Below are 24,067 nucleotides of genomic sequence, written 5' to 3'. Positions count from 1 at the left end.
TATGTGGTTTTAATTGTTTGTAATATACTTGGCTCAGAGCAGAAATGCCTGTCGAATATAGGCAGAGAAAAGGGCGCTTGGCAGCCAAGCAGCCTGGGGAATACCTTGTGTCTTCTCCAGAGATGTGTCTCACGTCTTCTGGGAGTGAAGGATTCTTCCTTTTAGGCACACAACTGGGGTGCTGCTGAGTATTCCCTGTGCTAGTTCATCTGGCAATCACAGATCCAGCTAACTGACATTCACTAAGTGCGCCTTTCATTTTCCGATCCCTTTAGCACTGTAAAAAGCCGTCTTGCTTAAATTGCAATCTGAAATTGTAACAGCTACAGCACCTACTGCTGCGTTTGTACAGGTGAGCAGAATGACAAAGAGGGGTCTGTAGAAGTAATGACTTCTGAAGTGTTTCACAGCCCTGCCTGCTTACTCAGAGTTACCTTGGGGATGCCCTGATCAGCAACAGTTAAGTGATTTGTTGAATACTGTGAATGTTTTCTGTTTGTGAACTAGCTGGACTTACCTTTGGCTGATAAATCTAACTAGCATACTGTTCAAATAGTTTTTTTAAAAAAACAGATGTATCTAAGGTATTTGCAAATTACTCAGTCTAATTATGCATACTGTAAGAGTCTTAACTGAAACATTTGCTACCATAGAATGAAACAGAGAATAAAGAATTATGAACATCATATTGCTTTTCACACACATCTCTGGCATATCTTTATGATGAAGAACCTCTATCCCAACACCGACTGCAAGTAACAACCGTTCCTACAAATCTTTGTATAGCTAATGCCCAGTGTGGCTCTCTATCCTGGAAACCAGTGAGATTTCACATGAAGGATTGTGTCATGTCCTTTGATACAGTTTTCTGTTTCTTTAACTCAAGCAGTCCAGAATGAAGTTTTGAAATCTAGGGATCTTACGTTCAGTTTCTGGAAATCATTAAATGAGATGAAGGAGGAGGCATAAACTATCTGACAACCCATCCCTGTTCTGTAAAAAGTTAACCATTTCCTGGTGGAAATAATCAACACTTCTTATTTCATTGATATCTCTGACATTGTGTTGTCTTTCTTTTTGGAAATTCCCATTACCAGGTCTTCCAATCCTCATCTCTGAAGTAACACACTCTTCTCTAACTATTCGGCAGGTACTGGATTAGTATATGAGCAAGGTTTTAGAAATGATTAAAAGTACTGTCTCAGTAGAACCAACCTGCAACTGCTATAATGGGATCCAGTGGCAATGTCAAGTTTTCTGAGGGTCTGCTTTCTTAAAGTAGTCTTGTACCTGGCACTGCTGCTGAGACTTTGACCGATGTAAAACTCATGCATGAGTGGAAGGCATGTAAGAGCTGACTACAGCTGTACAGGCTGCAAGGAAAAAAGCATGGTTGTGAGGGGGTAAAGGGGAGTCATCTTTATGACCATAAATGGGTATATGGGCAAAACTACTGGGAGAACTATCAAGTAGAAGCATTCCTCAGCATCATGAGTCAAAAGAAAATCACATGCAGGAGGAAAAGATGTCCTCATGTGGTCCCATCAGCTGCTTTACCACATTACCAAGCCTGAGTAACTCCAAAGCTGCCAGCACGACTGTTTATCAAAGAAACCAGATGCAACCAGTGGAAAAACATGTTCCCAAGTTTGACGTCTGGGTCTTGGGAGTGCCATCGAAGAAAGGACGGCAAGAACGGAACAGTGGTGTAATGTGGTGGCCTGAAATGAATTAAAGCCCCATCACTGCAGTTTAAGAAATTTCCACTAAGAGTGAAATATGACCATTAGCAAAATCATTTCCTCTAAATACTAATGATGTACAAACAGCATAGTTAACACTAAATGAAGACTTTTGTAAGTCTAGATTTATCAGTGTAGAGAAGTGAGGGCCACATATCACTAAGGTCATAACTGAGTGCAATTTCTGGCTGCAAAACCAGAAGCTAACAGTTTAATTTAGAGCAACTGTATTTTCTTAATCCTGGGCCTAACACATGGTAATCTAATTCCTGAGGTAAATGACATAATTTCTTGCCCTTGCTCAAGAGAATACAATGATGCTCTTCACTGTACTTGACTGCAGCTGCCATTTTAGAGTCTAGCATTTCCCCTTCTATGTGATGCACTGAATGAGAACTGAGAATGTACCATGGATCCCTATACTGCTTCTCCTTAGATTTCTGTCTAAATGCCATTATGCATCCACAAAAATATGGCCATAAAACCCTAGTATACACATGCAGAGGCTTCATAAAAAGAACATCAGTTACTCTGAAATACGTTTGGTTGCAGTTAATAAGAGTCTGGTGCCTTGAGCCACTTAAATAATTCCACAAACAGTTAAAGAAATGGTGGGCAAAAATCCTACACCACATCTTGCTTATTATTCACAGCCGACTGAGATTTGTCTCCTAGCTGAGCTTTTTCTTTCCTGGTAATACATCCTAGAGTGCCTCTCTGGTTTTGGCAGTGTCTGCTTATTTTTGAAGATTTACCTTCGCAATTACATAAAGGGCTTAACAAGGACACACATTAGCAATTTAAAATAGAGAACTGCAGTTGAAGTATATTTTTAGAAAAATCAGCTGAACAATAGGGCTTGTACATTTTTTTCAAGATTAGGATTGCTGAACGATTAAAATTATTTCCAGAACCCTGAGAAATGTGTCCTGTATTAGAGGCTCTTTCACAGTCTCTGGGTTAGCCTGTGTCAGTTGCTAAAATCACAGTGTGCCTGGTTAGCCCAAGTTTTGTAGAAGCGATTATTCACTCATATTAATGCTACACCCTTTTTTTTTGTGGTATGTGACCTGTTCATATTCTGCCAAGAATTCAGAATACATGTCTGCTACCCAAAATTATTTTATTATGTGCCAAAGAATGTATCTGGCAGCATCTTTGTGGTGTGTTTTTTTTTTTTAATTCAAGAAAATATGTTGGAAAAGATTAATACAAGTTGGAAATGATCTTTTGATGAACAGTACTTGGCACTCACTGTTGAAGCCTTTCTGAGGGCCACAAATTAACAAAAAGAAATAAGAGACAGAGAGGAAACAGAACATGAGCAATGGAAAGAGGAACTTAAAGAAATCTTTTGAAAACAAGGTCTGAAAGAATCCCCCTTTTCACTTACTCTGTGTAAATGAGAGTGAATAAATATCAACACAGAATCTAACAATTTAATGCAACTACGGGCTGGGTTTAAAATAACTTACAAAGGCCACGGCAAGAAAAAAAAATAGTTTCCTTCTAAATTAATGGAATGCTGTTATCTTTTAGCCCTGTCTGGGCAAGCAAACATCCAACGAGACGTGCACTGTTTTCAGGATCGCATTTATAGCAGAGACTTCTGCAGTCATACAATCTTCACAATTTGTTTCCATAAACTATGTTCATCTATCAGTTGTAACCTATACCTACAAGTGGTAGCAAGGAGGACACCACAGCTGACACTCAGCGGGTATTCAGGAACTCCAGCACCAGGATTGTTTCTTCTGACGGCAACTACAGAGTCCTAATGCCACTAACGCTTGTTAGGTGTGAGGAGGGGTGATTTGTAACTGCCTTAGCTGTACAAGCAGGAAGTCCCCAGTGTGCAGGTTATTAGCAAAACTCGCAAAGCTGCAAGATACAGCTTCTTTTACTGGGCCTGGAGAATCATAAGGAAAACCAGGAAATTGCCAAACGTCTGCCACTTCACTGGTTTTACTAGAAAGGCCATCTTCACATATAGGCATTTGCCTCAGCCCAACATCCTATTTTCTTAACACCTCTATAATACTGCAAGCTTTAAGAACCAGGACATGAAGTGGTCAGAACCAAAATCCATGCTATGGAATAAATTTGCAAAGGTGTAATTGTTTATGTTTGTGTAACTTAAAAATCACTGTGTTTGCTCAGTTACACTGCAGGGTAACTTTCAGGCCAAAAGAAAAATAAAATAGCCAAGTTCAGAAAACTGTGGAAAGAGACCTAGAATGAAATACGAAGGGTTTGCAAATGGCAAAGGAACAAGGCATGCAGTGTATGTTTTTCTTTCACAGGAACTTATAAAATGCTGCATCAAGCACTGTTTTTCTTACACAGCATTTATATTGCTGCTGTTATGCAACAGGGGTGAAATACACAGAGAAATAAGTTTTCAGAAGGAAATCTTGAACTACACCATGACATATCTGAAATTATCATTTATACATATGCATACAAAGTAGGTATCTAGTCACGAAACTCTACTTCTGTCCATATATACACACACAAAAATGGCTCTCGTACAGCTTATGAGATTCTTTTGAAAACATAGGCAGAACAAAATATGAAAAATCCAAATAACTTCTTTAGCTGTACAAATATGTTTTCCCCTACACTGTGGAATTTGTATTTGGGGAAGCCCACCATCAAATACTGGTAGCGCATATTGACTGCTCTACGAAAAAAGTGCACAATGTGGTTTCAACTCACATAGGTGCTGTCAGCTTAGAAACCAACTTGCTTACCTTTAAAGGAAGCTGGGGAAAGTATTTACCTTTAACTGACCAGCTTCCTCCTTCCCAAGATCTATAGCTTTGATAAATTCCCTACCTCCCCCTTCACTCTGCTCCACCCTGTTTTCAGAACTGCAGCCTGATAAAGCTTATTGTTGTCTAACGCTGACCCTGATTTTCTTGAAGTGTACTTAGTAATTGTCAGGAGAATAAATGATTACTAGTGGAGACAGAAACTATGCATAATAATACGTTCTTTGAGAAATGGATTTGTCTTTTCAGCAGTCATCCATCCTCCAACTATGGAGTATAATTTCAAATTCAGAGTCAGTGCCCCTGTTTCTGGAATCATACAGTCACTTCCTCCCTCATTTACAAGAAATACAGAAAATTGGGGAGGGATTAAAAAAAAAGCAGCAGTTTATTAAAATCCCTATATATCCTTTTGATAGTGCACTATTTTTGCTACATACATATTATGCTGGTGGTTATATATATGAGGTTACATTATATACAATATATATAGCTACAGATGGTTTCTCATTAGATAAGAATGTTCATTCTGTGGTGACTTTTAGGAGACACTTTGATTTAAAACAAAATGTTGTTTTGTCAAATTTCTCAAGCGCTTTTATCAAAGAATCACTTTAACACATATTTCCCTCCTAGAACAACATCATGGCTTTATCTATCTCAAATATATAATGAAAGGTCACAAATATTGGTTTTATACAGAACTTCCAGTATATCATAGATCTGGAATAAAGCTCAAGTAATTTTATTTTAATTGAGTAGGCTGGCCCTAAATAACACAAATAGGGCTGCATGCTCACAAATCAGATCTGTGTTAAACCATGAGAATTAAAAGTGGAGTCTCTATTGCTCAAAAGCCTCACCATTATACAGCTGGAAAGATGCAAGAATCCCTGCCTTCTGTCTTAACACCAATTAACAACAGTTCCTGAATAATCAAGTTAGCAATCTCATTTGTAGTGCATTCAGAGATGCATATTCACCTATAAATTCATAAACAGTACTTTGAAATAAAGAAAAAAAGAATGCCAAATATTGTCCCAGCACTCCTGTAATATTCTTTCCTTACAGGATTTCAATACAGATTAGCATTATAACCTTTTAGCATCTGCTTTTGAGGTAGATACTGGACATAGTATTAACTTTGCTTTCAAACAGGAAAATTAAGGCACAACTTTAAAGCCAGGTGTAAACACCCAGTTTCTACACATTTCCTTTAAAACGTATTGTTTTATTTACTAAGGAATACCTGTTCAACACCCAGTTACACTAGCACCAAACACCTGTGCAAAATGAAGCTAAGCAAACACACAAGCATCTTTACATCAGTGCAGCTGAGTCTGGTCTCTGAACTACAGTTACTCTATACTGCAGGTAGAATACATGAGTACCAAGAGCCAGTGATAAGATTTATGTAGACACAAAACCATAGATTGTTACTGAAACAACACTAAAATGTGTGCTTTATCTCTGACTGGCAGGATGTCATTTCAAGGACATATTTTTTCCTTTCAGCAAACAAGAGGTCTCCATCCTTACCATTTAAGCATGACTATGTATAGAGCTTCAAAAGCATTCCAGTGACTATCTTGTTTAACAGCACCTTTATGTATAGGTTCTTCAAAAGATCTTTGAGGCTCTCCAGTGCTAAGCAGGAGATTAGCTGAATGTGAGCCAGCAATATGCCCTTGCAGCAAGGAAAGCCAACAACATCTTGAGCTGTGCTGTGAGGTGTTGCAGCAGGTCGATGAAGGGAATCCTTGCCCTCTACTCAACCCTGGTGAGACAAGCCTGGAGTACTACATTCAGTTCTGGGCCTCCCAGTGTAGGAGAGACAGTAGCATACTGGAGGGAGTCTCAGTGAAAAGGTCACTAAGATGGCCAAAAGATTGGAGCATCCGGCATAGAAGAAGAGGCTGAGAGAGTTGGGATTGTTCAGCCTGGAGAGGCAAAGGCTCACAGTGGACCTCATCCATGTACATAAATATCTGAGGCGGGTGCAAAAAATAAAGAGCTAGGCTCTTCTCAGTAATGCCCAGTGACAGGACAAGAAACAATGAGCACAGATTGAAACACACATGAAATTCCAATGAAACTTATATTGTGAGGGTGATTGAGTATTGGAACAGGCTACCCAGGGAGGGTGTGGACTCTCCATCCTTGGGAGATACTCAAAATCTGACTGGACACAGCCCTGAGCGATCTATTGTCAGCCCCAGGGCTGCACTACGTGATCTCCAAAAGTCCCTGTTAACCTGAACTATTCTCTGATTCTGCCCTCTCCTGAGATACTATCCAGCCTAAACTCTCTTATGACTCTAATAAGCCAAATTGGAAAAAAGCCTAAGAAAGGCAAAATGAAAATTGACTGACTCTCCCATCAGTGCACACTATGGTTTTTACTGTCACACTGGACAAGTACCTTTGTTGATGATTCATTCTTCTAATGAATCATTCTTCAAGGTATAGATTTTAATAATTTAAGCAAAACCCATGCAGTGTACATTCCCCTTCTACCCAGCAGCAGCCTTCCTACACAAAGGAAGCAGCTTTGAAGCAAATTTAGCTGACCTATATATGCCAATATTCTATGCTATGCTTAATCTAAATTATTTTCAACATGCATTTCTGTCACCTGTGACTCAGGAACTCTGTGCCTTACACATTTGTTCAAAATACTCTAAACATACCTCACATGTAGAAAAAGTATAGTCTTCATAGAAGAATTACATAGGCTTATGTAAGTAAAGACTGTTGTATAAGGCACAAATTCAAAGGAACAGAATACTGATCTTTAGTGATTCCCTACTGATCTTTAGTTATTCCCTACTGCCTGAGGACTTGGCCATATTTACATTTTGTATAAAACTCCTTTGTTAAAAAAGAAAATGAGACATAAAGAAGGCAATTTTCCTTCAAATTTTGTTGCTTCCTTTTCAAGAAACTGTAAATTAGTAGTGTTCCTACTACTAGTATCTAGTTGGACAACATCACAATCATGAAATCCCAGAAGCTTCAGAATATCAGAATAACTGTATTTTGGATCTTGTAATTTCCAAAGGCAGAATGAGAATAAGAAGCCCTGGATGTGGTTAAGAGGAAAGACCTATGCCTAATTGCACATGCTAAACCCTGCCCATGGCAGGGGGGTTGGAACTAGATGATTTTAAGGTCCTTTTCAACCCTAACTATTCTACAATTCTATAACTCCACAGAGGATAATAGTGCTGGGTTCACATAAATGCTTCATACTCTATGTGCCCTTGAGCCTATGGCTTAAAAACAGAGAGAAAATCTTATCTTTTAGGAAAATAAGGAAAATCTGTCACCATGAACCAAACAGACTAACGTGCTGCCACCATTCTGCATCTACAGGAGGAAAATGACGTTATTAGCTGCCTTAATTTTTACGGTTGGGAAGAAAACAACATACAATTCTAAAGTATAATGGTAAATTGTCCCAAGTCAGCAGCTAAAAATGTCATTATTGACATCTTTTTAGCAAAATCATCTAGCTAGTGATTTTATTGTCTTGGACATGGTACAGATTGTACACGCAGGAGCAGTTTATCAACTGTATGTCATAAAACGTGGAAAAATTCAAACTGAACAGTAAAAGTACAAGCAGAAAATGGAAACTGTTACACAACCTTAACTCTAACAAGTCACTGCCAGACATCCACTACAATAAAAGCCCTATTACAGAGTGCATAAGCCATAGACATCTGGGAGCTGATTTTCAGATAAGGATTCTATCCTGCAACATGCATAGCTAGAAAATGAACACAATTAAGTCGATCAACACATCAAAACTACCAAATTTAAAAAAGCATTAATAACCTAATTGACATGTTGGCCTGGCTACGGAAGGTAATCTATTGTGATATTTGGACGTACGACAGGATTTGTCACAACAGATGGCAATACATTTTAGATTAAAATATATGTGAGACACTTGATTTCCTTTGGTTTTGCCACCAACCTCTTTTCAATTTTTCTTGGAATCCTTATTACTCCCATTGCATTGTACTCCTCTGACCTTCATTCCAAAGACAATTATTTTTCTCTTTTGAACAGACAAAACATGGGAAAACTCTATATGCTGAATTCTGTGGGGTTTTTTTTTTGAAACACAGCTCTTCATTCTGAAGAAAACTAATAGCATGACTATGTCAGCAGTGAAGATGGTGCTAGCAAAAGTGTGCTTTTCAGGAGTTTGAAGAGATGCGAAGCTGAGTCAACATAATCTGGATGCCAGAACTGTGGCTTCCTTGGTATGGATTCTTTCACTTTTGTCACTGCACCTGATTTGTTGGTAAAACTACGTCCACCATAGGAGTACTTTGTGTGCTCTTATCTCTACTGAGGCCAACATTTTCACTTAAAAGCAGTCTTTGAATCAAGATACCTCCAAATAAATAGAACCTGACACTTAGAAGTTGACTCCTGAGATAAACAATGCCTGTAAGTACCCAACACTTTTAGTAATTGGGACGTTTAAAACTGTGTACCAAAAAGCTCATATTCAAAAAGATACAAACTAAATATTGCAGGAGTCGACTTTTGGATAGGACGTAACAACCTTAAAGGGAAATTAAAAGACTCAATTTCTTTATACCTCAAAAAGGGGGACATTCATGGTCCTACAGAGGAAGTGACAACACCTAGCCACCTTAGTGGTGGCATTCCTATGCCATCAATCCATGAAACCTAAATGGAAATTATGCCTGACTGCTCTTTTTTCTGGGAAAAAATAAGCCCCGAGACAGTCACCTATGTGAAGAGGCAACTATTTAGCTGCTTATTTTAACACAGCTAAGCAATTAGAGCCTTAACTTCTACAAGTCCTGTCTTTTACTGGATGATTTGACTGCATTTGCCTCTGGACCACTCACCTTATCCAGCTTGATTTCCCAGCAGCAGGCAACTCAAAGCAGTCTCCCTGGCTGTACTTTCTTCTGTTAAACCACATGATCAGTCGGTATAACTCAAGTGCCACAACTTACAATTTAATTCCATCTGCAAATGTACTCTAGAATCATTTTATATTTCCTTCCAGGTAACTGATAAAGATATTGAACACTATTATGCCAAGAACAGATTCCTCCAAGTTCCCACTAGAAGCAACCTTTGAGATGAATATTCCCCGACTCTAATCGCTTTTCAAGGTGCTTCTCTTAGCCCTTTTTAAATCCATTTGGTAACTCTGGGTTACACTGATTTTACATAGTGTCATTTAATTTTGCTTTTAAACATAGTGTCAACAAGACTAAGTAAATGTCATAAAGTAGTTTAAATGTAATTATTGTCATCACAGCTATCTCTTCAACTTCATCTGTGATCTTGGAAAAAGCAGTCTCAAGTTTGTTTGACATGATCTATTATCCATAAAATCTTGCTGGCTGGCATTAGGCATGATGTCATCTCTCCACTTTTTGTTGGAAGTATCTAGTTTCAACCTTCCAATGATTTTGCTTGACCTACAGTTACCTGGATCATCTTGTTTAACCTTTAAAAATCTGGCACAACATTTACTTTTTCCAGTTCACTGGAACTCCCCTTGGTATGCCAAGATTTGTTAAAAAGCAACAATAATGGTTTAGACAGTTCACCTCCATTAATACCCCTGTGAAAGCTTTCTAGACTGACAGAGAATTAAGGAGGAAACATAATTATTGAATTTCACTTCTAACTTCAAATTTAGAAGAGCTGAACTCCTACTAGAATGACCTGCCAGCATTTTCATAATGAAGTGTAAAGCACCCATCAGTACCTTTCCTATAATGTTTCAAATAATCTCAAGTGCTTCTGTGCTTTGCAGCCACAAAATCCTTGAAATATGATAGGGACAGTTTGCTTTTTATATAGTTTTTCCACCATATGTATTTCCTTTTGTTGTTTCTCTCTTCCTCTTGCTACTCGCCTACATTTTATGGGAAAGCCTTGAAGTTTTATAGGATAAGATTAAAGGACAGATACCTGAAGGAAAAAAAAAAAAAAAGAAAGAACCTTTGTATGGTCCTCTTGGCAAGCTTTATGGCTGCATTTGATACAATTCTTAGAAGCTTTGGGTACAGCTAATGTTAGTAAATAATTAATATATTAACCTTGTTTTGGCAAACTGCAGGGGTTTGAATTTAAACTGTCTTTAACATTAGCCCTCTAAAATTGCCATGAATTATTTCTGAAGCTATTGATTAAACATCTTTCATCTGCTGTCACATCTTTTGGCATTTATACTAGCAGGTGGAAAGGCAAGATGCTGTATAACAATTTCTGTCTTATTACCCTACTTTATCTGAAAATAGAGATATAAAAATTATCGGAAAAAAACAATGACAATATGAAAGAAGAGTCAAACTAAATTTAAGAAGCTTTTAAAACATATTAGTGTATTCATCATTGGTTATAGCTCTTACTTGCTTAATGGAGTTACCAGCAAACTGTCAAGTATACCTACTAAATCAATACCTAACATCTAGATTTCAATATGCTCCATTTCAAGCATATTTGAGTATTTCTTCAAATATTTAACCTCAACTTCTACTCTCATATGGGTAAAATACAATAGAACAGAGGAGATATAATGCTTTTGTAAATGCTTTTAGTATGTGTGTATTATATAAGAAAAATATTTGTCCCTTTAGTGAAGAAGGTAAGAGCAGTACAACTTACATTTAATATAAAAATTTGTACTTTTTACCACTCCGTAAAATGGTAGAAGTGATTGTTTGCTTTTGGGAGACGGGTTACCTAGAAGAACTTTTTCCTGACTTTTGGCCGATACCACCATTCTTGACTGACTTTGCAAAGCCTCCATCGTGAATCACTACATAACACTAACCCATCTAATGATGTATCAAGAGGAATAAAAGTGGCTGATTTTCTTTTTCACATCAGGAAAAGTGACTGTATTAATTGCCTGCTGTGAAGAATCTCCTACAGTAAAAATATAACACATAACCAAAATTTCAGGATTCTTTAGCCTTCCATTATGACCATCAGTGCACCGTGCTTTAATGCTTAAAAGCCCCTTCCAATGTGGTACCCAATAGCTTATTTTTAAAAATAAACTTTGGATGAAATTATAGTTTCTTTAGTTCCTGCCTTTCTTTCATCTAATTGTATGCCACAACTCAAATATTTTCTTATAAGCTCTATTATTAAAGAGAACAATACAATGCAAGAAAACAGCTACTTCCACAGGCCATAAGTGAACTCTGAAAGAACTGTTTTAATCCTGAAAAAGTATTTTAAATCTTCTCAGTTTCAGTGATGAGTCTTTAAATAGGGATTTGGGTTCCTGGGATTGAAATTGTCTTGGAAGTAGAAGAAACAAATCAAAATAATGTATCTAATGATTGCTAGTTACAAAGACCAACAAAAGCAGGTTAACTCAGTATCTTCTACCTGCTGGGATTTCGGTGTCCTGTCCAAGACGCCTCTCATGTCTGGAAGGCTTATACTAAAACTGGCTTCAAGTCTTCTGACAGGAAGACATGTATTTCTCACAGATTTTGTTTGTTTGTTTCAGCGTAAGAAACATAAAATATTTTTAAGTCAATTCTACTTTTACCAGCCCAGAACATAGGGTCAATCCCAAGTAAACTGAGATCTTGGCTACAAATCCTTTGTCAGTGTATCCCATTTCCCCTATCATCTCTGCACTAACAGAAGATTTTCTACTAGTGAAGAGAACTTCTTGCAGTCAAAGAATGGAATCAAGACTATGAAAACAAAAGAGACCCTAAATTTACATTTCAGTTGCCCTTTTTATTTTTTTAAGAAAAGATGAAGCTTTCATTCTAAAAGGAAAAGCCCTACAAAAAACATTATTTTCTGATATGAAAACAGCTAGACCTGGAAGTGATACTAAGACAGAGCCACACTCACACTGCAGCTCTTGTTTACATACATAATTACCATGATGAAATTCTAAAAATCAGATGCCTGCACCCAAATTTCCCTTTACAGACAACATAAAACAAGTTTAGACAATCCCTCTTTACTTCATAAATATCTGAGAGAACTGTTTCAAGCAGCTTAGAAAAAAAGATACAAAATCCATGCACATTGTGCCTGTGCTGCCAAAAATTACTTTGGCTGAGATGATGGAATTCTACAAAAAACATTTGCTAACATAATGTTATTTATTTTCTTGTTTTGCTTAACTGCAATATTTACTTTGTACCTGTGTATTACTGCACCTTTATTATGTTCAAGAGCATGATTTCAAAGAAACATAAGTTTGCACAAGAAATATTTAGTCTATCAGTGTGAAATAACACAACATTGCTAAGGTAACACCATGCAAAAACTCAATTTTCCCATTTCTTCTATGACCTGAAGTTGTGAGGAGAGACAAGAAATTTACCCGATTCCTGGAGATAGCGATACACCAAGAAATTCACTTCGTCACTGGTTATGCTCATCTTAGCCCAACCTCAATATGATGAGGTTTACGAGAAGTATGATCCACGCTCTGTTCAAAGGGAAAGAAAAGAACAGGGTTTGTTTTATCTTGATTTACTATGAAATTTGGTATTTGTTAAATTATTTAAAGATCTCATGTAGTTATTAGAGCTGCTCTATCCTAGTGTGAGATACAAGTTAAATATTGTGAGTCAAGTACTCAAGCTGTACTCTTCCTTTTAGGGTACATTAATTAAAGAGCAGTATTTAACATATATGTGAGAGTCAGAGGCAGCATTTTCAATCTTGGAAGCCTTTGCAAATGTTAACTCTTTTACTTCTGTGGCTTTACTACAGGTTCTTAGGACACTCCTTTTTACTGTGTAAGCATTTTCTATTCAGAACTGCTGGCAATTACAATCATGTATAACAAGCTGAATTATAACTTTTTTGCAGCCCCAAATTTGTAATCTAATTTTTCGTCCAGAGTTCATCCACTGAACAGACGGATTATTTCCTTACTAAATCCTGCTATGCAGTGAACTTAAAAATTCCCCCTAAAATAGAAACAAATCTAAATTTAAGATGAGATTAGAAAGTTTATGAGGTGGGATGGAGAAGAGGGAAAAAGAGAAAGAATGTCATATACTTTGTGCCAACAAGGAATACAAATATCCTGGCATTATATAAAGTTACGATGTCTCTGCTGATTAATGGTGAGCAAGAATTAAACTTCAATTATTCACTTCAGGATTCGTAACCTTTAGGATGACAGTTTTACATTACTATTTTGGGACCATACACTGATAATAAAAACATTGGTTTTAGACGATAAATTTGTTTTGAACATTTTCCATTAAATCTTGATGATTCATTTCTGTTTGGGAATCTGACTTAAGTAGTTAGGTTTTAAAAGCCGTAAGTACTTCTCAGACATAAACTTTGCAACTTTGTCAGCCACACCATAGCTGTAACTAATCATGTAAAGATCTGGACGCGGAAGCACACACTGAGCTCCCCTTGCATATGACAAATGAAAGACCGTAGGCGTGTGCCGTTTGTTTCAATTTCCCGTATGTCTCCTCTTGGCAAGCAGAAAGGTCTTTGTTCATCGAAAACCTCTTCAGTAATTCCTGTTGCCTAAAGTAGCACCTGCTACTGCAGGCAATGCTGAACAACTACAAGTTTCCCCTGCTGATGATTTAAACCAGCAGGTCACTCATGACTGTAACAGATGTCTCTGCATATTTATGTAAATGGAGGTCTTTCAAACCCTGGTAAGCCTTTTATTCTCCTGGGCTGCTATATTTCACCAATGGCAGGGATGCTGGTTTTCCATAAGAAACCATCGATTGCTAATTTGGGAGACATCTTCGTCAAGTATTCTAGTCTTTATTATAACAGTTTGTACTTCACAAAGACCGGGAAGAAACAAATTACTGAAAATTGTGCAATCTCGGTGAGAAAAAAACCATCTACTTTGGAAAGGATTATCATTTTCTGCTAAGATTCTGGCTGAGGGCAACATTAGCTATACCCAGCACCCAGTCCTGCCACACATGCCACGTATCGCCCTGGGAAGCCAGTCAGTCTCTTTTCACCTCAACCTGTAAAATGGGCTCAAATTTCTCTGCTATGGATCAGGAGACTGGAAGCACTGGTAGCTGGGAGGGCTTTAGTTTCCAAGGTTAGCGACTGCAGGCAGGGAAAGCAGTACTTTCAGTAGAACTTTATACATATTTCTTCTGGATAAACAGACTTGCTTCTGAATAATTAAAAAATCCTTGTGCTCCTTTTTGCATAATCTATCACCATACAATGAAGAACAACACAGACATTCATGGCAACAGTTAAGGCCATTTTCATCCCTGAGTACTCAAAATACATCTGTATTGCTGCTGTAGCCATGATAACAATAAATCAAGAAACTTTGATAGCTGTGGGTTTAAAAAAACCCCGACATAACATTTTTTAAAGCATTTTTAAAATAGCAGTTTCAGAACTTGGCGGTAGGAAAGTTGGTAAAGATGAAACCTCTTACAAAAGTTCAGTTTCAGCAATGACGTACTTTGTGGTAAACTGAACTTTATGAAAAAAATCAATCAAGAAACTAACAAATGTTGTTTCTGGATGCATCCTACTAATTTAAGACATTAACATGGTATTTCCCACATACAGACAGTTGCTTTGGGAAAGGGAAGGGAAAGGAGAGGTGCTGGGTTTGGTTTGTTTTTCTAAAGATGATTTTTCTTACATGAATTAAGACCAGAGAAAATCAGCCTGACTGCAAAATAAATAGTCTGATAGCCTCAGAAAAACCTCCACAGCAGCTACACCTTCGTATCAGAATCCTGAGCACACCGAGTAGTTGGATCTAAAATGCATTTTCCCTGAAATCAGTCAGCAGGAATTACTCTGACATATGTGTCTGATCATATCTTTACACACATTGTTACAAAGCCACAAATAGCCAGATGATCGTCACTCATACATTTAATGCTTCTTTTTTCCACAGACGCCTGTGCAGCATTAAGATACACAACCGTAAAGCTTTTACCCATCCAAAGTGATACACAGATCTTGGCACTGACCCAGAGAAATCTATTCATTAGAAATTTGGCTGAGCAATGAAAGACCATACGCAATTTCATTAGCACTCATTTTGATTTCCTTCTTTCCATGGATAAACACCACAAATAAAAGAGGCTACAGAAGACATAGTGAGGAGGAGAGGAATGTACTCATCTTTTGTGTATGTCCAAGTCTGACTCATAAGACACAACCAACAAGCCTCCCTGTCAATATAGTTATTTGTATTGTAGAAATACAAACTTATGTAGAAAATTGCAAAAACCTGCAGTTATCACTGTGATAGATTTATTTCACAGAATCACAAAATCCCAAGGGTTGGAAGGGACCTCGAAAGATCATCTAGTCCAACCCCCCTGCAAGAGCAGGGTAACCTAGAGTACATCACACAGGAACTTGTCCAGGCAGGCTGTGAATATCTCCAACGTAGGAGACTCCACAGACTTTGGTTACTGGAGACTGGTATTACCCAGGTTAACAGTTTTTTAAAAAAATATATTACAGCTTATAAAAAATACTGATATGCCTTTGGAGACATTTAATATTTAAATCAGCAATATCATCTTAATTCTTCACAATGTCAAGAAGATTTACAAAAAGCATTCAAACATCTGCCTGAACTTTCTTTACTTGAAACACTTCTCCTGCACCCAATTACACATAATGGAAAGTTCTCTTTACTTCAATCTCACCTTAAGAATTTGGGTTGTGATCCTGAAGGTATTTGAGAATGTCCAAACACGTGAGCTGAGTCCATTAAGATATCCCAAAGTATAACAGATCCCAAAAATTCAAACCTTATTCACGGATGGGTTGTCAAGTTCATGTAAAAAGAAATTTAATGTTTATTTCAAATAAATACCAAACTCTTAGTTCTGCTTAGGACAGGTTTGCAGAAATGCTTGCCATACAGAAGTAGAAAGCTAGGTTATTAGCTCAGCTACAATCCCATTGTGCACCTAGGGCTGCTGGGCTTCTGCTGAACTAAGTGGTTCAGCTGGAGTTGAGCAGCTCCAGCAAAGCCAACTCTGCAGCACACTTCCCTGAGCTCTGGGCAACCAGAGCAGCTATTTCCTGGAGTACACCACCATACCTGATTTGGCTCTGTGTGCTGACATACCACTGTTCTCAAATTAAACCTTCCTGGTACATTAGGAATCTTGCTAATGGGGCATGCAAGTGCTTTGGAGAAGGCAGCATTGCATATAGCTAAAGTTCAGCACAGTGCTAGCCAGGTCAACTAATAATTTATTTACATCCTATCACCTGATTCAAGGATTGCTTTCCTTTGTCTGTTATATTGTAGCATTGTTTCCATAGATGAGATCTGGCTGAAGAATCAAGGGAAAATAACTTCTTCAACTTTGAAATAGCCTCTAAAGACACAAATCTTCTGCCTCTTTTCTAAATGATGTTCACAGGGTGTCCCAGTGCCATGCCCTGCCCTCCAAGCTAAACCTAGGGCAGGGGACAGCCAAGGCTGTTTCAGGAAAAGCATTCACATTTGCCACTTGAAGCAGCATTGCCATCCACAGGGACTGGGAGTTAGCAGTCAATCTTTCCTTCATGAAGAAACAGGTCAGACATCTAGAGAAAACCACCTAAAGTAAAACCTAAACTTGAAATTTAAATAGGAAGATGGGCACTTCCCATTTATACATTCAGCCTGGTCAACAGAAGTTCATCAGGTGGGTAGTCTGGCCCTCGTCTTGCCCCTAAGGAACCCGTAAGCTCCAGCGTGCTTTAACTGAGTGCTGAGCAGTCATCATCTCCTTGAAGGATTTTTTTGGGGGTCATTATTGTTAAATAAACCTCATCCTCTCAAAGAAAAAATAAGAAAAACCCCAAGCAAAATCCCTTATTTTTTTATTTATCTCCTCAACGGGCTGCACTATTTATCTACCTCTTTGACAAGGCTGGGCTGAAATGCCTTTTTCCAAGCAATGTTTTAATGAAAGCAACACTGTCATTAAAATTATGGGGAGTGAAGAGAAATTGTGTATTTGCTTTCGGAAAAAAGGAAAAAAAAGGGAGACAAAACTGAGAGGTTTCATGAAAATAAAAACATTCCAGTAAGTTCGACTATTTAATGTCAAATTGATGCCCTGCTGCCTGGGAACTGGAGTTTATGTACTTGTGATCCCATTTTCTTGTGCAAGATGGCTCCATGCATCAACACGTGTCTCTCACAACCCTCTACAGACTTCCCATCTCAGAGAAGAGAATGTGGACATGAGAACTAAAATAGACTTCAGGAAGGCACCATGACAACACGGCTAAATCAATGTGTTACTGTTTTGCATATGCTCTGTGGTTTAATGAAAAACAACACCTTCCAAAGCCAGAAGCCACTTCTCACAAAACGAGTCACTCAGGCAATCTCAGCTTCTTCTGTTGAAAAATGCCTTCATCAGAAAATTTCAATGAGCCCTACGCATCTGTATTTCTAGGATGTGCTTTACTATAGAGCCAGAACAGAGTCAGCAGCCAGAAGCTCTTCCCAAAGGCTAAGGATCTCTGCTTGGCCCACACCATTACATTCTTGAGACTTGGCTTTTATCGCAGCTGCCTCTTTTTGAGAAAGAACTCCAGTATGCTTCTTTCCCAAAATGCCAAACCCGAACTTCTGAAAAGAGCACACTTGGCTCCCTCTCCTCTCACGGCCTCTCCTGCCATTTCAGGAAGCTACAGAGAGAAGCATGTTTCTTTAAAAGCATCCCAACAAGGAAATGAGACATTGCATTCCTGCTGATTAGAAGGTACTGAGCATGCAGGATGGTTCTTTCCAAACTCCACCTATGCCAAAGAACCACCAAAATAACAACGAGCCCTGTTCAAAATGCAGCTTCTGCATGCCTGACTTGCAGACTACTCCTTGTAAGCTTGAACTTGACACCTTGCTTTAAAAAACTCAACTTATATTATAACAGTTGCTCCTTTTACAGATCATGAACTTAAAGCCAAGCAAGATGTGCTCACAGTAAGACCTGCACCATATCTCCCTGGCCTTTCTTAATGAGGAGGAAAATAGTTAACTATCCTCACTCTGTAAATGATCACCATAGGTTATCCAAACTATTTAATAACGAAAAAGAGGAAATTCAAACCTCTCAGAGGTATTGTCCTAGAGTCTTTACAGATGCTCACAAATGCCTTTGCAGCCCTTATGCTGTTAATATTTTGAGGTTTCCCTCACAAGCCGGTAACAAATTTGCTTTGGGAAAGACAAAAGCTGCAATTCTGCAGAACAGGGTAATCTCCTTCAAGAACGATTACTGCACTGTACAGTATGTGCTGTCTCACTTAAGAGATCTGTCACTGACGTTTTATAGCAGCTCAATAAGGACAGGGACCTCCAAAAAAAAAAAAAAAGGCAATAGGCTTGTCAGAAAACCTGTACTGCCAAATGTTAAAGCTGGCGCTTCTTTTGGTTTTGTTTTTAAGTCTATTTATTTACCCTGACCTTCTGCTGATTTTTAAATAGGCCACACTCAACCAAAACAAACCCAGGGAGCTGCAGCTAATCCCCTTCTCACTGCTGCCTGCAAGACCACACTCTGATGGAAACAAGTACCAACTATATTTGAGAACTTCAGGAAAAATGGTATGGATAGAAAAAGTCTAGCTTGGATCCTGACATACTAGGGTAAGTACCTCATACAATTAATCTGTGAAGTCAACCATATCAGCACTCAAATCTGGTGCCAATCAAAGAAAGAGGAGGTAGAAGGAATGACAACTATAGACATGTGGCAGTGATCAATGAACCTGCAATTCTGTTTTGAAGAGGTCACTCTCAATGAAACAAATGTGTGGGCAAAACTGACAAAAATGGGCTTTCAGTTTAAATAAAATAACGTTATTCAGGGAGAAGGTTGGTTTACTGTGCAATACCCATAAAGATGTGCTTTTGCAGAGATGTATCTCTTCTTTAAAAAAGCATAACTGTATTTATCCTTTAAAAAATTTGCAGTAAATTATCAAAATAGTTGTCCTGTCCTGTAAAAAATATGAACAAAATAAGATGTCATCCAGTAAAATATCAAAACATAAAAAAGAAATAAAAATCAAACACAAAAATATTAATAAAAGTAACTCAGCCAGTTAAACAACTTTGGCGGACAGAAAGTTTTATTTCCGCATGAGTACCACTTTTCTTTAAATAATAAATTGCATTTCAGCCACATCTATTTATTAAAAAATAAAAATTAAAAAAAGGGGGCAAGAAGAGTTATTCCAGCAATTTCTCAGACCAATTCAAACATTTTTCAATTAACCAACAATTTCCAGCACAGGATAACTAATTGTCAGCAAAAGACAAGCCTTTCATCACTCAATTCCCAACTAACTCTGTTTCCTCAAATCAAAAGATGCAGAAGCTTGCATCAAGTCTTTCATACTCACAATCTCTTAGTCTGATCAAGTTATATTTTCAGTTCTTAGCTGGTTTACTTAATTACATCAGGCTTCAGCATTTCAGTTATAAGAGTTCAAGTGAATCTTTTCCAACTCCCTTTGCTGAGGAGTTAAATAGGTTTTCCTGGGTTTCCTGATCTTTCCTTTTTGGCACTTTGCTAAGGGGAAAAAAAAAAACCAACCAAAACTGATCGCTCTTCTTAATTAGTGCAATTGTGTTATACCTTCTTTCATAGCTTAGTTCTAAAAAGAGGCAACTTCCAATCTTTTATATATATATATATACTTTTTTTTTTTACTAGACAAAAATATTGTTTACACTATTTTGTATGGAAAGCTCTGGGAAGCCAAAAGTAAGACTTATGGGAGAGTAAAGGTTGAGAGTATTCCTACAGCTTGCAAATGAAATGAATGGTTTTAAAATAAAAAAAAAAAAGAAAGGAATTACAGAGGCTTGAGAAATCAAAACACATTACTAGATTTATTTTGAGAATCAAGATACCTCATCACTCTTGGAACAAATGAAGTCAATTGGGAATGATGCCACTGAACAGAACCAGGATTTTCTTCCTTACATGAGCACAAAATGGCAATTAGGACAAACTGGGGGACAATGGTATGTGTCCACTCATTTCAAACCAATTAGGCCAAAATACATGATTGTTTGATTGTGCAGTTCCTCGCCTGTAGGCACATTCATTTCCATACACACAATGCAATAAAAAATGTGCTTTAAATCTTATGAGTAGTGCTACACACTCAAAAAAGTTAAGGAAGATTGCAACTTTAAAAAGATGGCACAATTGCCCTATCAGTATTTCCTTTATCTTGAATTTTGGCAAGAGGAACAATGCATTAATACTATCTCAAATTTAACTTTTCAATTGATATACCTGGCTATTTACTAAAACCTCAACAAAACCAAAAGGAGCAAACCTCAGCACTTATGTTCTTCATCTGTGCTTCACATTCAGGCTACTTTCACAGAGGTGAAAGGAATATGATGGAATGAGTTCCTACCAGAACTGGTTGCATGTGGTTAATTTTCTTTCTGTGCGGCAGATGTGAGTAAAACAACACACTTGAACTTTCAGAATGAACACCACCCAAATATTTAGAATAAAGCACAGTTTCTACTTCAGCTATTGACAATTTCTCTGACACCTCGCAGTAAAGATTCACTAAAATTTCAATGTGAGGTATCTGAGTCCCAAGCTGGCCTGTAAGTATGGACACAAACAGACACCCGACTGTGATGAGACAGGCCATGGTTCAGTAGAGAAAACATCTGCCTCTGAGGTGACACCATGTAGCTGGGACAGAAAAGAAGCTCCCAGACACCTCCACAAGAACCCAAGCAACCTGCTGCATGGGCAGTAGGGGTTAGCAGTCGTGATGCCCATTTTAAATGAGGCAATGCCATAGCAAGGACCACAAGAGTGATGGGCCTGGTAAGAGAAACGACAGTCTGAAAGCCTTGCCCAAAAGACAGTATCTGAATAAGGCTTTTTTGATTATTTCTGACTTTTATCTTTCAACCTTCTTGTTTAAAATGGTGCAACTCCAGTAGCAGGGACCAAAATCCTGATTTTAACAAACACAACTGCGCACTTAACTAGGCTGCAGGATCAGGCTGTGCCTTGCACTTCATTTCTGAAGAGCAAGGTAAGGATAACCATCCAACTGCGGCTTTTACCACATTCCTTACGTAAACTGCTTCCTATACCACCTCGAGGGTAAATCTTCATTCACCTTATGGGTTGCAATGGTATTAGTGCTCACTACAGCGGTAGGTAACTCAACAGGTTATGGAAAGGCATGTTGCCTAAGCACTGAAAGACCAGGGAGGTGATGTTTATAGATCTCTTCACACCTGTAAACTTGGTCCCCTATTTTGTTCCTTTGTCCAAGAGCTGCGGGACGCAGGAAATACTCTCCAGGCATAGGCAGCAACATGACACCATGCAGAAGGGCCTGTTTGTCCATGTACATGTAGGTTTGTGTGTTACTTCTCTCCCAGAAGACCCAGATATCCAGGAAAACCTCCTTTTCAGCTCAATGTACATATGAATTTAATGCTATTTTAGTTAAGAAAGACTAAAAGTGAAAGCCATTCTAGTGCTACTGTCTCACAACACCACCTCTGTAACTTGTGTGGCAAACCCTACCCTTGGACTTAGCAAAGCTCTACTTAGAAGACGATAAAAATGAGGAGTCTATGCTGGGCTAACAGACCTGTATTTTTTTTCCATGCAGGCTGGCTCCATGAGGCTTCAGGGCCCCGGAAGTGGTGGACAGGAGGAGTACCAGCATTGTTGGTAACACCTGGGGAGAGGACAGACACATCCCTGACCCCTCAAAAGCTGGGACCACTCTCAGCTTCCCAGTGAGTAAGAGGAATGCTAAGGATCTGTGAAAGTCTACAGACTGCAGCAACCTGGCTAGTTCACTTGTGGATGGCCTCAGGCAAAGGGAATGTGCAGCAACGTCATTAAAGGGGTGGGGTTTTATTAGTTGCTGCTAATAAGTTTAGCAGATGTTACTGGGAATAGTTTGATGTTATTTTTCCATCACTTGAAACATTTTTTTTCTTTATTTTTCCCCTCAGAGCGAGCAAAGGCAGTAGATCTTACTACATAATTCAACCTTGTTTTCCCTGTAGCACTGTTAAAAGTGTAGTGGGGATTTTCTTTATTATTATTATTGTACAAAGGGAAAAAGTATTTTCCCCACTGAATATATTCCCCCATGAGAATTAATGAGGAAAAATATATTTTCCGACTCAGAACACGGAAAATTTCACCCTCCAAACAAGTATTTTGTAAATTTTAGAATATGTGAAAATAAAGAATTATAATGGAAACTATTTCAAACTTTAATTATGGCAGATCCCAATATAAACTATTAATAAAGATATTAACTATGGCTATAAATATTTTATGTTTTCTCTTGAATAATCCCAGGAAAACGTTAAATGCTGTAAGGACAAAGATTATATAGGACAGTGCAACAGAACAACAGGAAAAGAAATACACAAATTCAGGATATTTCACTGCTGTGTATTTCTATTTCTACCTTCAACATTTAACTCCTGGTGGAAATCTGTTGTCGGCTTTTCTTTCCCCAGCCACACGTTTCACTGGGTTTACTCCTGGTTTATACTGGTTTGGGCTCTGGAGAAGGGTCACTAAATGCCTGCATTTTTATGCAAGGTGTGATACTACTTTCCTTGCTGGAAGGTGGAAGAGGAAGGAAGAAGAATGGAGAGGCATAATCTGCTTTCCAAGGATGCCTGCAGAAACCTCAAAGCAACCACTGAAGTAAAAGCTTATTCCTAAGTCACTTTTCTGCATTCACACTGCTAAATATTTCATAGAGAAACTTCCCATAAAAATCAATACAAAGAATTAAGACTGAGAAATCTCTATCTTACGAAAACCACCTCAAGCACCAAATTCAGGCACTGTTTTTTATTTCTTTTAACTTTTCCTCTGTATACTCTATATCCAGATTGCAAATAGCAAAGAAAAAATCACAGCATAGCTGGTATAATCCAAGTTGTATAACACCATCACACATATTATCTGCCTTTTCATCCATTCTCCTCCTTTTGCTTGCTGTAATTGGCCACCAGGGGTGAAGCAGTCTCTCTCTGTCATTTTAAGTTTTCCTGGCTTTCTCACTGGTAAGGGCAATGGAATAGTTTGTGCTTCTCATTAGCTGGAGAGTGTTTGACCATTTTCACAAACGCATGACCAGCCATGTGTGGGGGTATCATATGTAAAAAAGATTTTCCCACTCCCAATCTTCTATCACCTTTTGGTACATGTCAAGACAGTGTTTTGCTGCTTCTTCCAGCCTACGGATAGCACTTTGAAAGGTTTGTGTATTCACACAGTATTTTAGGAGTGACTTGCCACTCCTCACTAGACTTTGGTTTGTTTTTTTTCCATTTGTAGAGGGATGAAAAAAGGAAAAGACATAAAGATCAAGAATCATATTTCTGGCAGCAGCATCATGAAGTCCTACACAGCCCTAACAAAATAGCAAAGCCTATAGATTAAAAGGCAACACTACGAGGAAAGCTTTTTAACCTACTTTTTTAAAAAGCTAAACACCCTAGAAACCAAGATG

The 24,067-nt window shown here is 38.1% G+C and overlaps 1 protein-coding gene across 2 annotated transcripts in view; it reads right to left on the bottom strand.

The window, feature by feature from the left end:
* The window catches only part of TBL1X (transducin beta like 1 X-linked), a 193,107-nt gene that overhangs the window by 41,660 nt on the left and 127,380 nt on the right, over positions 1–24,067 (bottom strand). For both annotated transcript variants that reach the window (XM_034073769.1, XM_031051035.2), the window contains exon 4: positions 12,891–12,998. In XM_034073769.1, coding sequence (XP_033929660.1) covers positions 12,891–12,948 — 58 coding nt within the window. In that variant the 5' untranslated portion in view covers positions 12,949–12,998. The remainder of the gene's footprint in view (positions 1–12,890; positions 12,999–24,067) is intronic.

The sequence above is a fragment of the Melopsittacus undulatus genome, chromosome 2 (genome assembly GCF_012275295.1).
Source record: "Melopsittacus undulatus isolate bMelUnd1 chromosome 2, bMelUnd1.mat.Z, whole genome shotgun sequence".
Lineage (NCBI taxonomy): Eukaryota > Metazoa > Chordata > Aves > Psittaciformes > Psittaculidae > Melopsittacus > Melopsittacus undulatus.
Note: the sequence above shows the minus strand (reverse complement) of the source record. Positions and strands in the feature narration are given on the sequence as shown.